Below are 17,362 nucleotides of genomic sequence, written 5' to 3' on the forward strand. Positions count from 1 at the left end.
GCATGGAACACATCACCTCTACTCACATTTCACTAGCTACATGACCCAGCCTAGGTGCAAGAGGAGACTGTGTGTGACAGGACAGTTCAACACTGTGGAAGACCCTGGGTTTTGCTGGCAGCTCGCCCCACCTCTGCCGCCCATGGCACATCCGTGGAGATATGCCAACAGGAGACTGCTTCTCACAAGGACGTTTCTTGAGTTTAATGCTCTTGTGGGCCATTTGCTGCCTCCCAACCAGCTGTGCTCACGCTGTTCCTTTCTCTCGGAGCCCTACTTAAGGGCCACCCCCTCCAGGACAGTTCCTCTGAACTTCTCATTTAAGCAATCTCACTCTTTGAGCTAACCTTTTGCGCTAACAGCTGTGGCAGCACATGCTTTCAGCCTCTGAAGAGGTCGCTGAGCACCCTTCATTTAGTCTTGTACTGAGGCAGCTCTCATTGGTTGAAACAGGTCTAATGTTTTTGTCCTGCTAGACTATGTCTCACATACTCTGAGCATGTTTGATTTCTCTCCCAGCCCTCTCCCACCGGCACACAGCCCTCCAAGATCTGTGCAGAACAGACAGTGCACGGCCATTCACACATGGGACTCTCAGAGCAACAGGCCAGGGCAGGGATGCCACCCTTCCTGGATTGAAGAGGAAATGGAGCCTCTAAGAGGTGATGGAAGTGATCCAGCCTTGCAGTCTCTGACAGGGCTTGACCTTGGTTCTGGGTCTTCCAACTCTAAAGCTAGTGCCCTTTCCACCCAAGCAAGAGCTGCATACACCTTCAACAGCAGAGAGATGGGCATGCCGCCTGGCACCACAGGCAGCCTTCTGTGCCGGAGCTGAGACTCCGAGGTCTGTGAGCAATTGTAGACCCTTTGCTACCTGGCGATGGCTGGTGCACTGGAGGAGCTCTGCAAATGTGTGTGATGGGTGGGTTTATGCATGGAGAGAAGAGGGGAGACTGTTCCCCCACTCCCTAGTACTCAGGATTTTTACTCTTCCCTCGAGAATCAACCGTTCCCTAATATAGGAGGAGAGATGTAGGCACGAGGAAGAGACAGCCACAGTGAAAGCCAACACAGGGAAGTCTGCCTCCTTGGACCCACGCACTTCTCACTGCTGGATGCAATCGAGGCTGAACTCAAAAGGAGCCCTGGCCGTAAAGGAGTTCACGTTCCAGGAGAGAGGTCAGCCCCAGAGAGCCAGAGCGTGAGCAAGTGTTGGTGTCCAACTCAGCCCTGGGCGCTGGGCTTCCACGTTCTGAATTCATTAAACTGCGACACCAGAGCACTTGGCTTTCCCTTAATTAATTACAATATCATGGAATAATCATTGTCTGATTTAATGTTCAAGAAGCCCTGGTAAAGGCTGGGAAGGAGGAAATTCATTAGCAGAGACTTTTACTTCGCTGGATCTGCCGTTCTTATTCATTTCTCCTGCACCATCCATCCCTGGAGGAGAGGGCAGGACAGTGTTTCTAAAGATGTTGGAATTAATTTCACCATAAAACCTGAAAGAAAAAAAATCCACCTTAACTAAAAATTAGCCTTATTTGTGTTTAAGGGGGAAAGCAGATACATTTGGGATTGAACATGGGCTGTGGAATTGTCTTCCTCAAGCCCAGCTGACAACAGAAGACAGAGATTCAGGCTGTCTACTGCTTACGGCAGCAAGTTCGACCTCCTCTGTCTGCATTTAGGGGTGTTGCCCCAAACTACTACCCGCCCACCACCACAGCTCTGAGCAGCAGCAACTGGCTATTCCTCCCTGTTCACAAACTACACTGCATTTCTCTACCCTGAGTCCTTTTTGCATGCTGTTTCCTTAGCCTGGAATCCCCCACACCCACTCCTGCCAGTTCCAATGCCTGCCTCCTCTTCTGGGAAGTCTTCCTTGATCTCCCTCTGCTCTAACCACAAAGCAGACACCATATGCTGCCAGGGATAGTGACCTCATCCCACCCATGCCTCCACTGGAGTCTGAGTTCAGGACCTGATTCTACCTATTTCATATGGGAGGAATCCAGATGATTCCAAACATATGATTTTCAGCGTCTTCTACCCGTCTGGCACCTGGAGAATGCTACTCAGTGTGTGTGGGAGGGGACAGAACACCTATCTCAGCAAGTGAAATAAGTACTAGAATGCTTACATGGCAGGACACACATAGTCAAGGGTAGTAGTGTAAGATGATTAGGGCTGGTTAAAAATTGCGGGCAAGGTGAACGGTGGGGCTGTGATCGTAGCCCAGGCGTGAGAGGTAAGGAGGGTCTAGACTAAGTAGCTGAAATGGGCCTGCAGAAGAAAGGACAGGATGCATGAGGGATGATAAAAGAATACCAGTGGGACCTGCACCCACCTTATACAGCATTCCTACAACAAAGAGACCAGAAAGACTGTCCTTAAAAACATTTATTTTCAGGGTGCAGAGGTCGTGACATCATGACATCTACAAAAACAGTAGAAAAACCCAGGTTTGGTGCACGGAGGGGAGGGTGTTGTAATTATGTCTCCAAATGCTAACAGCTGTGGCAACGCATGCTCTCTTAGCCTCTGAAGAGGTCTCTGGGCACTCACACTTGAAAAACCATGAGGTTGGAACAATCATGTTAATGCGCCTTTTTGGTTTTGGTGAAAATTTCAGACAGTGTGACATTAATTATTTATTTGTCTTTGCACAGAATGATGATGCTAAAGCCAGCCCCATACAGTCTTGATGCTCAGTAATTCCAGCATGGGATCTGTCCACCCTGCTCTCTGGGTCTACATCCAGTCCTTCAATTTTCACTAGGCAAATCTGAGGTGAGTCAACTGAGTTTGCAAAATGTGCTTATTAGCAGGTGTGGGATGTTCTACTGCCTTCTTCAGAGCCACAGCATCCCTGTTCCTTCCCACCTCATTTCACTAAGGGTCTGACCAAATCATCTCCCAACCATTCAAGACACAGGAGAATTAGCTGCAGGCCCTCACACATGGAAGTAAGTCACAGTGCGTGGAGAAGGGAGGGGCGGGCGGTGCTGAGTGAGGAGTGGATGTGAGCAGGTCCCCTGGCAGCTCCAAACCCCAGTAGACAAGAACAGCTTCCAGTGCCATCCATTTCAATTCTCATCTTTTGTTTTCAAAGAGAGCTTCCAGCGTTTTAAAGTTTGAAAACCACTCATCTAGTTTTATTCCCTTTTTACTCAAATAAGGACGCGGAGGCACAGAAAGTGAAGGAGACTTGCTCAGGGTCACACAGCAAGCCAGGGATTAATATGCAAATAGATCTCATGTTTCCAGAATCCCAGGCCAGTCTCCTTCTGCTGCACAGTACAGAAGGTGATGCCATCCCAATATTTCAGATATGGAATGGCAGGCTTACAGGCGGAAAGTTCACTTCCAACAAGGACTCCAAAATGTAATGCACAATGTGAGTGGTATGAAAGTGTGCCTTCAAAGTTGGGATGAGGCTTGGTAAGAGTCCCTGAAGCCTGTGGATTGGCAACATCTGCCTTTACATAGTTTTGACATGACCCTGAGTAGCAGCACCGTGGAGTAGAGAGGGGACCAAGGAGGGCCAGGTGCCCTGAGCTCTGCTCCTCTTTCAGAGGCCTTCAGACCTTGGGCAAGCAGCTTCTCCTCTCAGAGCCTGGTTTCTTCATCTGCAAAAGGCAGGGACATTAACACCTGTCCTGCCCCATCTCCCAGAGTTGGGATCAAGCTTTACGAACTTAAAGGACTGTGCATAGTAAGGGATCTCAATTCTTATTTTAAAATTGTAATCACCTAAGGATCTATTTTTTTAAGATAAGATAGCAAATATTCTCCTTTCTTTTTTCATTAAAAAAGAAAAAAGAGAGAGCCTTACTCTTGGGTGAGGTCAAAATGTTTGTAGGTAAAATATATTCTACTACAATCTAACTCCACAGTCTGGAGATAACACCTGACCCCTTTTTTTTTACAATTTGATCGTCAGAAGCCTGGTCTCCACTGCTTCTAACCACCCGTTTAGAGGATGCTAGGCTAGGCCAGGCACAGTGGCTGATGCCTGTAATCCCAGCACTTTGGGAGGCCAAGGCAGGAGGATCACTTGAGCACAGGAGTTTGAGACCAGCCTGGGCAACATAGGGAGACTCTGTCTCCACAAAAAAAAAAAAAAAAAAATAGCTGGGTGTGGTGGGGCATGCCTGTGGTCCCAGCTACTTGAGAGGCTGAGGTGGAAGGATCACTTGAGCCCAGAAAGTGGAGGTTGCAGTGAGCCATGATCACGCCACTGCACTCCAGCCTGGGTGATAGAGCGAGACCCTGTCTCAAAATAAAATTTTAAAAAAGAGAATGCTAGGCTAACAAATGGATGCTCTGGTCTCCAAAGACCCAGCCAAGGTGCTCCTGAGTCTGGTAAAGCATCCCACCTAAAACTAAATCTCCTTAAAAGGGAAAAAGGTAGGAATAGAAGAGCTACAGCCAGCTGTCCACACCCTGGGGTAAAGCAATGGAATTTGTTTCTGAGGGAATACCATTTTAGAAAGAACTCTAAGACCACACCTCCTGTAATTTTCCCAAAAGGCCATCTTACTCCAGGATGGCAGGGCTAAAAGGGACACTGATAACCTCCAGTTAAAATGCCATACTCACAGATGAAGGGACCAGGGCCCAGAGAGGGGAAGGGACCTGTTCAGGTCACACAGCAAGTTACAGTCAGGCAGAGGACAGCTGGGACCCTCATCCCTCCTTCTACAACACACACTAAGTCACAGAGCACCACTAATAGGTCACAGACAAATGAGGTAAAGAGTCACAGCTGACATGAGCCCTTTAGAAATTGCAAACATGCCATTCTGTGATCTCCCTGGAAGAGAGTAATAAAAAAAGACTTCTCATGGAACAATTCATTTCAAAAGTATAAAAAAGCCACATGCAAATCTGTTTCTCACTGTCTGCCCTGCTAAAAACTACATCTGTATACAAATCTAGTTTGCATCTAATTTTTAAAAACATACAAAAGGGGTCATCTACACACACAGGTTTTCCAACTCTTCACGAAGCACAAAGATCCATTATTTGACTTTTCCATCATCCCATGATCAATGTTTCTAAGACCCTAGGAAGAAAAGGAGAAAAAGAATTAGAGAACGTAAGCCTGCTCTGTTACAATCAACTATGTGTTCCATGGAAGGTGGGGGAAATGATCCTTCACTTCAACCCTCTCCCCAGCAGGAAATGGTGCCAGTGGAGAGTGGAGGGCCCTGTGGAGCCCCGAGAAGTACTTTTAAGACCAAAAGGTGGACGTTTCAGAGCGGCAGACTCCAGCTTAATAAGAAGACCTTTTAACCATTGGAAAATCCACAGATGGTTCTCAGTGGTAGTGAGCTCTGTATCCCTGGAGGTATGCAAGCCAGAGCTGGCAATACTGTGTGTCACAGAGGGAATCAAGACCTAGGCAGCAGTGATGGTCTTAAAATTCCACAATTTTTCATGGTATCCTTTTGATGTATTCACACCCTAGAATCATTTCTGCCTCAAAATATATGTGTATTTGAAAATTATAGATATATATATTTAGAACTGGAAACATATCTATATAAAACAAGTCACATATCATCATGAAGACAATTTTAAGACCCAATCTCCTAACTCTGTTGAATTCTTATTTCACAGTTTTACATTTTCATATTTTTCTCCCCATTTCTAGGGCCTCTAACTACTCACGTACACCCATCCTTCAACCCTAATGCCACCTTCAAGATGATTCTTCCTTCATTTTCCCCAGTTCTAAGCTGCTTTTCATGCCTTAATATCTCCTCCCATTCCCTTACATCGCATTCCTTGTATTATAATTATGTCCACTTTTTGTTTTTCTGTGATCCCCTACAGACCAGAAGTAAGGCCTTGCACACAGAAGGTGTGCAACAGTAGTGGCTAAAAGAATAATATAACTAAAACCACGGCAAAATCCCCCTGCTTTTGAGAAACTCTAACAGACTTGTTTCTAATTTTTCCTGTTCTATTAAGCACCTGTTGATCAGCCTTGGTAATGGTGCCTGTTCACCACTGCTCCCCCATTCCTGTAAGAGGATCATGCAGGCCAGGCGCAGTGGCTCACGCCTGTAATCCCAGCATTTTGGGAGGCCGAGGGGGGCGGATCATGAGGTCGGGAGATCGAGACCATCCTGGCTAATACGGTGAAACCCCGTCTCTACTAGCAATACAAAAAAATTAGCCAGGTGTGGTGGCAGGCGCCTGTAGTCCCAGCTACTCAGGAGGCTGAGGCAGGAGAGTGGTGTGAACCCAGGAGGCAGAGCTTGCAGTGAGCAGAGATCGCACCACTGCACTCCAGCCTGGGTGACTGAGTGAGACTCCGTCTCAAAAAAAAAAAAAAGAGGATCATGCAATCCCTGCCCTTTTGCCTCTGGCAAGTGAAGCACACATCCTCTCACACCATCCCCACTGGGACCACCCCTCCTCCCCATCCCAGATCTATTGAGTGGTCTGTAAGTGGGCGGGGCACACGTCACATCTGAGCAGAAACTTTAAATGCAATGGTGTGTGCAGCTTGGCCACAGAACGGACATGGTCCACACTGGAGCTGTTCTTCCAGCTGGGTCCTGAATGAGGGGACACATGGGGCAGGGCCACAGCCAGCTCACAGCTATAACATGGAACATGAGCAAGTGATCAACGTCTGTGGCTGTGAACCAGCAAGATTCTGGGATTTTTATGAGCAAAAGCTGGCTTATAAAGTGATCCCTTTCCCGAATTCCCAGTTCACCTGTAGGCAAGGAACAGATGCAACCCCAGCTGTCACCTGTGTGACTACAGACTAGGAGGCCCTGGCCAGAGGGGATGCAGAGATTCTCTCTGCCCCTACCCACAAGGAGATGTGTTGCAAAGCAGCATACAGTGTTGAGGACAGGAAGGCAAGGCCTGAGCCCCAGGAAGGAAGCTCAGGCGTCCTGAACAAGGAAGAGCTCCAGGAATACACAAAGGAAGCTCAGGCATCTTCTTCGCGGGAATATTTTCACATGGATGCTGTCACAATGACCCTGTCTGCTACCTCTCTCAGTGCTCTTTCTAGTAGAATACAGAGGAAATATTCCCTCCAGCCCCAAAACACAACTGGTCTTTTCATCTCATGGACACACATCATGTTCACAGCTCTTGCCTTTGCATGCTAAGAAGCTCAGAGGGAGATGTGTGCAGAATATACCAGGGATTCTACTGCTCATCTAAGTATGTCCCTACTCTTCTTTTGCTCTCTCCCTGGTTTCCTCCATTTACGTATTTTTCTTCTTTTTTATTACAGGTCTTATAAGCCACCTCAAATATCGCATAACATGGGTGTAAAATACTGAAAATGACTTAGAACATGTACATTTCTCCATCACATGCGGTCATCGGGAGCTGGGAAGCGGAAGCTCCTGTATTTACTCAGATCTAGAACCGTCACCGTGCTGTGGGACTCAGCCTCTCCCACCATGTTGGCTGCATGGCACTGGTACACACCCTCATCCTCCTTTCGCAGGGGGTTGATCTAGAAATACAACAGGCAAGTTTATACAGTTATATAAGGTACAGCAAAATGACTTCCTTAGTTAGTTCTTAATGATAAGTCTGCACACTTCCTCCTTTTCAGAATAAGGTAAAACTTGCTCTATTTCTCTCCTTGCCTTGGCTGCCAAGGAGCACGCAGGTAAATTTCCTTCCCAGGGACCCTCTTGAAAGGCACGCTCCCTATTGTGGCTCTCATCTGAATGATTCCTCCGCATACCTGCCTTTTACTGTGAGCTACCTGGTCTTTTGTATTACAGGTGCAAGGTATAGGTTATTTGGAAAATACCTCAAGTTAAAAGAAGAACAAAAATCTACTGACCAAAGAATGATCCACAAACTATTCCCTATAGGGGCAGCCTCTACAAAATACCACCAGAGATAACCTCTTTTCCCTGTTTTTTCTCCTAAGAAAACAGAGGAATGTGCTTGATTTGAAAAAATCACACAGCCAATTGCATTCCCGATCTCTCAGCTGGGTGGAGAGGAGTCACCAAGCCTCCCAGAGCTGTGGGTGGAATGAGGAGGCTGTCCTTAGGGAGCACCCCAAGGACGTTCACAGCCAGGTCCATAACCAGCTCGCTTCTCTTTTGCTTTCTCTTGTTACAACCAACCGCTTCCATCAATTACAAATCATCCTACGGACCACGCGCTGGGGTATGCACATCAGCTCGTTTTAAACTCATGCCAGTCGTGGGGGAAGGGTGAGCATTATGGTCTTCTTTTTATAGGAGACTCACAGGTAAATCACAGACTGCCAGGGCCACAAAGGCCCTCAGAGGTCTTTCAGTTTGAAGCCCTCTTTTAACAACAGTGGAAATGGAGGCTCAGAAAGGTACAGTGACTGACGCAACATGGAGCCCTATCTCCTCATTCCATCACTCTTTCAAACATGTGGCATTCTTCATCTTCGTAAAAGTGCTGTGAGGCAGGAAAGAGCTCTGTAGGAGGACTCGAATGTGCCACCTTCCGCCTTTACCAGCGGGTGACCTTAGGCAGGTGTACTAGTTCCTTGGGCTGCTGTAACAAATCGCCACAAGCTGAGTGCCTTAAAACAAACACATTTATTATCTACAGTTTTGGAGGTCAGTAGCCCAAAGGGGGCTAAAATCAGTGGGCTAAAATCAAGGTGCCGGCAGGGCTGCATTCTTCCTGAAGGCTCTCAGGAGACTCCTTTGCTTGCCTTCTCCAGTTCCTAGTGGATGCTGGCACTCCTTGGCTGTGGCCCTTCCCAACATCATCAAAGCCAGAAACGGTGGGTCAAGTCCTCCTCACATCGAATCACTTCGGTCTGCCTCTGACTCTTCTGCTTCCCTCTTCCACACTTAAAGACCCACCTTTAAACTGGCCCACCCGGATAATCCAGGCTAATCTCCTTATCTTAAATCTCCTTATCTCAGCTGTTTAGCAACCACAACCTCCCTCCCACCACCTTGCCATGTAACATCGTAGGGTTCCGGGGGTGAGGACGTGGACATCACTGTGGGGCCATCACTCTGCCCCTGGCAGCAGAACACGTATGTTCCCAGCAGATCTGAAACCTGCCCTGCCTGCCTCACAGTTACTGGAGGGGCCAGTGAGAAATGGGTAAGAACAGCTTTGAAACATGTAATGTGTTGCAGAAATATAAAGGATGGTTTATAATGGTCAGTCAATAATATCCAATAATCCTAAACACTCACCAAAATCCAGGCCGTGGCCTCATGGTCAGAAGGGCCCCCTCGCACTAGGACAGCTATATTGACATGGTCCCCAGGCAGCTCCTCCAGTGCTTGGGTGCCCTCAGGGGACTTTGTGACCTACAGGGGACAGGAGTGCCAGGAGGGGGCTTAGAAAAAGCAATTCTGGATAAAGACCATCCCATAGGCTTCCTTGCCCTCCTCCTTCCTCCTCCTCCCACTGACTCAAAAACGGAAACCCTAGCACTGCTCATGCCGATGCAAATGACATCAGTCATTTTTTAAACCTACTTGTACATATAGACAGCACGCTCTGCCGGACAGCAAAGACCTGAACATCACCACTATCCCACAGAAAGATTCAGAATCTCAACGCCCGTCTCAGGGCTGTTGACATTAAGGGGACAACATTCACTGTGATCCTTGCCGGTCTCTCAAAAACTGGTCTTTAGAAGATTTGGTTTTGGAATAGGACTGAGTCTTCTGCCACCAGCCAGGTCTGTCTGAAACACAGCCCCGAACTGAAGCAGGACACACACACACACGGCCACCGCAGCTGAAGCAGACTGGGTAAAAGCACAGCTTTCTGGGTCCCTAAGTGGCCAAGGGTATAAATGGCACAGGAAGGGTTGCAATGTCCCCTTCTAAGGGGAGAGCTTCGGGGTAGAAGTTTCGAGGCAGAGGAATGGTACAGATGATATCTTTTCTTCATCCTCTGGCCCACCTATAAAGGCACATATATATAAACACATTTAAAAGAAAAACATTCTTACCACTCACGTCTTTCTGTTTCTCCCTGTCTCTTACACACACACACACACACACACACACACACACACACACACACACGAGACGCATGAGTTCTTGGACAGAAATACCTTTCTCCACGTGATGACTGGGGTAGGCACAGCCCTCACTTCACAGGACAGGCCCACCTGCGCCCCGGTGACGTTGTGAACACTTCGGGGAGGAACGACAACCACAGGAGCTAGGAGGAGGAGACAAGGAGACGCAACCTTTACCCTGCCGGATTCCAAGCAACCCACCTCTAAATTTCCCTGCCGCCCAGAGCCCGCTGTGATGTCCTGACGTGAGGGGAGCGGCACGTCACGCTTGGGCAGGAATCCTAAAAGAGAGATTTCCTCAGACCTGGAAAGCTGCCGACCGATCTCCTGATCCAATGATTGTTTTACCAATGGGGAAGCAGGGGTCCAGAGGGGAAGGGCGAGTTCCCAAATTCCTCCAGCGCCGTCTGTGGCAGAGCTTGGGCCTCACTGCTCCCTCCCAGGGTCCGTTCCAGGCTCCGGCTGCCATCTGCTGTACCTCAACCAGGAAACACGGCAGCCGACTCCTAGAGGGGCTGGTGCTACGCCACCAACGGCAGAGTCTTCTAACAGATGGGCTTTTCTCCTTCCACGTGGAGGGCGTTAGGAAGAAGAATGCCAGGCAGAACAGCTGCACACACCCTGGAGCTCAACCTCCTGCGGTCCATTCAAGATGCCCATTTGCATGCACAGAGTAAAGACTCCCCAGGGCTCCCCCACTCCCTCTGCCTCCCCATCCCCAGAAGCCGACCCAAGCCTGGGCAAATCAGGGAATCAGGGAAATGTGGTTCTAGACTGCCAGAACATGACGGAGAGGAGATGGAGGGTATGGGCTCTCTGGACAGGACCCAGTGTTAGATGTTTCAAACTCCTTCTCCACACTCTGCCTTCCTCCCCGTGCCTGGCATCTGCTCTGCTCACACTGGGCTGGAATAATCAAGGCCAGGCGTTTCTACCTGCTCTCACCTGCACTGGACAGCAACTCAGCCACCCTGGCATCCAGCACTACAGTGTATTGGGCAACGTGCAGTGTACAGTCCTGGCCAGGGAATGCTCCACCCAGCTGTCATCTATAAGGTGGGGATCACACCCCTGCTTCCTAGGGCAGTCAAGCTGATCTAACCATGGAATGAGTGAAAAGTGTAAGTTAATGTGATATGCAAGTGAGGGCCCGGAGCAAAAGGATGACTGGATGAACAAACACATGACAAATCAAGGAACAAACATGTTCATTTCCAGGCCATCAAACTGCAGAGTCTAGAACTCCTAGGGCTTTGCCTGGTGACTCAAGGACAGCCCTGTTGTTCTCCACAAGACTGCGCCTGGATAAGGCTGCAATACAAAAGGAGAGCAAAGGGAGGAGACAGAAGGCAGGAGGAAGGAGGTGACGGACAGGGTTGCATCACACCCCAATGCACAGGAGGATCAGGGTGCAGAGAGGAGACTAGTTTGGCCCCTCCAGACAGACTGGGAAGCAGACCCTGTCAAGCCAGTGCCAAAAAATCTCTGGAAAATCGCCTTAGAGCCACAGTCTCAAACTAGAGAGGCTCTTTAGCATCCTAATTCTCTGTGATTCTGTGCCTGACCATGTATGACACGCTCACACAGCCTCCATTTGCATGTCTTCAGGGATGGAGAACTCACCACCTACGGAGCCAGGCCATTCTGTCTTTGGAGGGCTCTACTGGTAAGAAAGTGCACCCTCACCTAGTAAAGCCTGTAACTCCCACCTGTTGATCCTGGGGCTGTCCTCTGGAGCCCCATAGCCCCTGGGTGTCCCAGCAGCCCACCAGTGAGTTGAATACAGGCTGCCCTCCCCATCCCAGGCTGCTTTCCTCCCTCTCTATCTGATCTGCCCACTCATTCAGCTGTGCCCATCTGAGGGCCCTCTGAAGGGTGGTGCCCAACCCATGTGCCTGAATGTAGCCAAAGCCCCTGGAACCAAGATCCTAGATGTCTAACATTGCCTGACAGCCACAGAGAGCCACAACACTGAGCTCTCCGGCAGGAGCCCCATCTGTGATGACAAAGACAGTCTAATTTATTCACATTGTCCCGCCAGCGCCTCCCCAACCACACAAGCGCTGGGATGCCGCCTCCAGGGGAGCCCAAACTGGTGCTCCAGTGGCTCACTGTGGTGACAGTCAGAAAGACCTGGATACCAAGGGGACTCTCAATCAGCGTGGTTTACTTTTGTTCATGTAAAGTCATACATTTTAAATGTGATTTCATTAATCCCTTTCAGGCCTAAATAAGTAAACCAGTAAATCACAATTCATCTCTCTCTCCTCATGTTTCAGTCTCTCTCTCTCTCTTTCAACAACTACAGTTAAGAAAGACTGTCTTGCAAATACTGACTTTGTAACTGATTTTGTGGCAAAAAATACAAATTCCTTTACAAAAGAGGCCCTGCTTTTAAAGGGACGTCAAAGCACATTAAAGGGACATTTAAATTTTTATTTATTTATTTATTTTTAAATTTACACAAAGCACAATTCGTTCTTTCTGGTGTGCAGTTCTAGGTTTTGACAAATGGATACAGTCATGTAATTACCACTATAGCCAAGATACAGAACAGTTGTTCTGTGACCTCAAAAAATTTCATGTTGCTCATGCCATAATAATCCGGTTCTAATTTTTTTTTTTGAGGCAGCGTCTCATGTTATCACTCAGACTGGAATGAAGTGGCACAATCATAGCTCACTGTAGTCTCCAACTCCAGGGCTCAAGCAATCCTCCTGCCTCAGCCTCTTGAGTAGCTGGGACTACAGGCATGCACTACCATGCCCAGATAATTAAAAAAAAAATTTTTTTTTTGTAGAGATGGGTCTTGCTATGCTGCTCAGGCTGGTCTTGAACTCCTGGCCTCTAACAATTCTCCCTTCTTGGCCTTCCAAAGCTCTGGGAATACAGGCATGAGTCACTGTATTCCCAGCCCTGTTTTTAATTTTAACATATTTTAACATATCTGATTTTAAATTTAAAATATTTTTATCCATAGTAGTTCTTTATAATCAATAATAATAACAACACTGTTATTATGCTATCAGCTAGCACAGCGCTCGCTGTGTGCTAAGCACTCCTCTGCCTACAGGAATTAACCTGTTTATCTCTCCAGCAATCTCACCAGCTGCCAGATGGTGGCGCTGCCCTGGGTTACCGAGCATTAAAGGGTGTAGTTAGGAGGCTATGAGCCCAGTGATGTGGCTCCAGATCGCAAGCTCTTCTGAACCACTGTGCTAACACCATCCTGCCTTTTCCCTAGAGGACCCTTCCATGTACACCACTCTTTAATCCTCATGGCAGCCCTGTGAGGTAGCTGCTTCCATCCCCATTTTACAGATGAGAAAACCAAGACTCAGAAAGGTAAAGTGCCCGGAGGAACAGGGACTCAAACCCAGGCACCATGATTCCATTCCCTCCCACACTGGTTTCTAAAGTGGAACATTTGTTATCTGTATGGTCTCCGATCCAGAATAAGAGATGAGTTGCTTAGGGATTGTGTTGGGGGATCCCCAAGACAACTCTCCGGTTCAGTGATTTCCTAGGCAGACTAGGAGGACTCACAGGACCCAGCATATAGTGGTACTCAGGCTGTGATTTATTACAGTGAAAGGATTTTCCCATCTGGCAAAATCAGCCAAGGGAAAAAGTCAGGGTGGGGGAAGCAGGCCCAAGCTTCCAAGAGCCCTCCCCATGGAGTCACAAGCATGTGAAATGCTGTCTACCAGAGAAGCTCAAGAGGGACTTGGCTCCCAGGGTTTTTACTGGGAGCTGGCCACAGAGGCACTCTCTGCCTAACTGAATACCCAAATTCCACACTCTGAGAAGGAAAGCAGGGGTTCAGCATAAACCACATTGTTTGTACAGTTCAGGCACAGTGAGCCACTCTCATCAATTCTGAGAAGAGTGGAACTCCCCCTGAAATCTAAGTCCCCAGATACCAGCCCAGGGCCAACCTTGCCAGCAGGCATTTCTAAGGATACGGTTGCAGGCCTGTCGTGTTAGCTCTTTTCTATACAACAATGAAACACCCCAAACATCACCCCCAGGGAACAGCTCTTGTGAAGATAACCCATAACATGAGCAATGTGGCCTTGACACCAAGGGCTCATTCCAGCATGGCTCTGGAGTGCTCAATGTCATGGCTGCCACCACAGGCAGGAAGGAGAGCACGGCAGGCAGGGGTGGAAGAGTCCAGGTTCAAATCCTTTCTCTGCCACGTCCCAGTCTTGGCCTCAGTTTCTTCTTCTTTAAAATGGGCACAGGAATCTATTCCCTTCCCAGCCCACTCCCCAAAAGCTGTTGTGAGGAATAATTGCAAGACCCCTTACAAACTGTAAAAGACCTCTGCAGAGGGACTTGAGGACTCAGCAGGGTGTGCTGTCCCTAGGCAGTCTCCTCTAAAGCTCCTTGAGTGCATGAGACCCTCCTCTGGCCTCGGGTGAGAGGCACCAGGGACCATGACTACAGCCCTCACTCCGGGGAGCCAAGCACATACTCTTACTGTTGCCAGAGCCGCCACACTGCCAGAGGAACCAGGGCTTTCCTTTCTGCCTGCCTTTCACAAGAATGATGTGGCTTGCAGGAGGGAGGATGGCTTCTAGCTAGCCCAGTCTGTGAATGTGGAAGCTTCATCCCCCTATAGCTCTTCCTTGCTGATACTTGTTTCCTTCTGCTTGTGCCAGCAATAGCCCTAGAATTGCAGAAATCCAACCATCCAAGGGCTAACCAGCAGGTAAGACAGTCACCCAGATGCACACGGTCACAGGAGGCAGTACTGTGGGGTGAGCAAAAACAGTACCAGAGGGAGACTCAAATGCCCAGGGGTCTGGCTGCCAACCACTTGAGCTTGGGCAAGTTTCTTATCATTTCCTTTTTATCTGCAAATGAAGATAATGACCACAGCCTCGCATCCTTGGGGTGAAGGGAGAAAATGGATGTGACTGTGTTATTAACTGTGTGGATCTGTACAAATGAAAGGGATCAATATTATTATTATAGTGTGTGGTGATTTGTCCCCCTACCTCGTCAATTATATCGATCATTGATGGCTGGAATGAAAAAATCTTCCCAAATCCCTCTGAGATTTCTTTAAAGTTAATGGTGCTAGGGAAAGAAAGGATATCAAGTCATCCCCCAGGACCCCATCTGCTTGTATTAAAAAGCACACAACCAAAGATTTTAATAATCAACACACTGAACAGCCCTGATAATTTATGCTAATAGTCACATTATGATGTGGAACAAGAAACAGCTTAATCCTGCTCCCTGCAGCCTCTGCCTCGGATCTCCTCCCTCAGCATGAAAGGGTTTTGAGCACAAACCCCCTTCTTTGTCCCTCTCACGAAGTGGCATTCGCTGCCTCTCCTGGTTACCTGGTAACACACACTAGCACAGACCTACGTTTCTAAGTGGAGCTGGAATTTGAACCAAGGTGAATTTTCTAAGATTCAGGGTCTCAGGAGCTCACTGAAGCTGCCAGGGCTCAATGCCCTGGCGGGTGCTGGCCGGGACCCTGTTCCTATCTAATTTATCATTTGAAACATGACATTAACTTGCTGTCCGTAGGACCCCAACCCTCTCCCAATGCTAACAAATAGGGTGCACACACTGAATTATCCAGCCTTTAAAGTAATGAGAGCAATAATAACCATCATAATACTAAGGCCATACCACCTTACCAGTGAGAAGCTGAACCAATAATTCAGAATGTATTGAAGACCCACGTACGAATAATTCTTACTGTTGGAAATTGCTTTTGCATCCTTCTTCTTCCTCCTCCTCCCCCCCCTTCCTCCTTCTCCTCCTTCTTCTTCTTTTTTTTAAACAGGGTCTCACCCTGTCTCCTAGGCGGAGTACAGTGGCATGATCATAGCTCACTGTAGCCTCGAACTCCTGGGCTCAAGAAATCCTCCTGCCTCAGCCTCCCAAGTATCTGGGACTACAGGCACATGCCATCATGTGCAGCTAATTTTTAGAATTTTTTGTACAGATGGGATCTAGCTGTGTTGCCCAGGCTATCCTTGAACTCCTGGCCTCAAGCAATCCTTCCACCTCAGCCTCCCAAAGTGCAGAATAAAGCTTCCCCCTTCGGCCTGGCACCCAAGGCTTGCAATGGCCTACCCCAAACTACTCTGGGGTGTCATCTCCTTTCCCAACCATCCTACCAGGCCTTGGCCCTATGGGCCTACTTGCACACCCACCAAAGGGCTCCCACCTCTGAGCTTCAGTTCATGCTGTGCCTCCCCCTTGCTAGCATTGGGATTCTCTCCCCATCCTTCAAGGCTTCTCTCAGGAGCTATAGCCCAGTGCTAAATAGAGGGACAAGTGACAAACCTTGGGAAAAACAGGAAGGTGGACCCAGATTGAGAAACTCCCAAGATTCAAGGCTGGCAGGTGCACAGCACCTTACTGATCAGGTTGCTAGCAGCTAGCTATGCAGTGCCCATCTGAAAATAGCGAGGCAGGCCAGGCATGGTGGTGCACGCCTGTAATTCCAGCACTTTGGGAGGCCGAGGCAGGCAGATCACGAGGTAGGTGATCGAGACTATCTTGACTAACACAGTGAAACCCCGTCTCTACTAAAAACACAAAAAAACAAAATTAGCCGGGTGTGGTGGCGGGCACCTGTAGTCCCAGCTACTCAGGAGGCTGAGGCAGGAGAATGGCGTGAACCCGGGAGGTGGAGCTTGCAGTGAGCCGAGATCACACCACTGCACCCAGCCTGGGCGACAGAGCGAGACTCTGTCTCAAAACAAAACAAAACAAAACAGCCAGGCAAACCTACACTGGAGCCCTTTCACAGCAGGGACCAGCCAGGTGGCTCCAGGGAATTTCTTTCCATGTGCCTCAGCTTTCCGTTCTATCAAATGGGAAGGAGACCTCCCCAGGGCACTTGTAAAAATCATGTAAAAAGATGGGTGCAGCCCAGGGATGGTATCTCATGTCTGTAATTTCAGCACTTTGGGAGGCTGAGGTGGGAGGAGGGCTTGAGGCCAGGAGTTCAAGAACAGCCTGGGAAACACAGTAAGATCCTGTCTCTACAAAAAATTGTAAAAATTAGCTGGGCATGATGGCATGTGCCTATAGTCCCAGCTACTTGGGAGGCTGAGGCAGGAGGATTCCTTGAGCCCAGGATCACAGTGGGCTGTGATCAAGCCATTGTACTCCGCCTGGGAGATACAGTGAGACCCTGTCTCAAAAAAAAAAAAAAAGGATGCAAAAGCAATTTCCAACAGTAAGAATTATTCATATGTGAGTCTTCCATACATGTGTGCTTGGGCTGGGAGAAGGGAAAGGCTAAGAGGAGGATTTTTAGGAAGATCCCTCTGGTCACAG

At 48.5% G+C, this 17,362-nt stretch overlaps 2 protein-coding genes across 5 annotated transcripts; one reads left to right on the forward strand and one right to left on the reverse strand.

Moving 5' to 3' along the window:
• Positions 1-1,315: 1,315 nt before the first annotated feature.
• Positions 1,316-10,596, reverse strand: IGFBPL1 (insulin like growth factor binding protein like 1). 3 transcript variants are annotated; one of them, XR_009215210.1, is made up of 6 exons: positions 10,391-10,596; positions 10,076-10,185; positions 9,201-9,317; positions 7,343-7,501; positions 4,606-5,071; positions 1,316-1,502 (listed from the first exon to the last, which is right to left on the reverse strand). XR_009215210.1 is itself a non-coding variant. In XM_058445354.1 (5 exons), the coding sequence occupies exons 1-4, from the start codon at positions 10,509-10,511 to the stop codon at positions 7,352-7,354; spliced, it is 498 nt and encodes a 165-aa protein (XP_058301337.1). In that variant the 5' UTR covers positions 10,512-10,596; the 3' UTR covers positions 2,309-5,071; positions 7,343-7,351. The 3 variants fall into 3 exon arrangements, 1 of the variants encoding a protein (XP_058301337.1); XR_009215209.1 differs by lacking the exon at positions 1,316-1,502 and adding an exon at positions 2,314-3,632; XM_058445354.1 differs by lacking the exon at positions 1,316-1,502 and having other exon boundaries at positions 2,309-5,071.
• Positions 10,508-12,472, forward strand: LOC131384399 (uncharacterized). 2 transcript variants are annotated; one of them, XR_009215208.1, is made up of 3 exons: positions 10,508-10,715; positions 11,651-11,708; positions 12,084-12,472. XR_009215208.1 is itself a non-coding variant. In XM_058445353.1 (3 exons), the coding sequence occupies exons 1-3, from the start codon at positions 10,695-10,697 to the stop codon at positions 12,270-12,272; spliced, it is 651 nt and encodes a 216-aa protein (XP_058301336.1). In that variant the 5' UTR covers positions 10,508-10,694; the 3' UTR covers positions 12,273-12,472. The 2 variants fall into 2 exon arrangements, 1 of the variants encoding a protein (XP_058301336.1); XM_058445353.1 differs by having other exon boundaries at positions 10,508-11,098.
• The last annotated feature ends 4,890 nt before the right edge of the window (positions 12,473-17,362 follow it).

This window comes from Hylobates moloch, unplaced genomic scaffold (assembly GCF_009828535.3).
Source record: "Hylobates moloch isolate HMO894 unplaced genomic scaffold, HMol_V3 SCAFFOLD_10, whole genome shotgun sequence".
NCBI lineage: Eukaryota > Metazoa > Chordata > Mammalia > Primates > Hylobatidae > Hylobates > Hylobates moloch.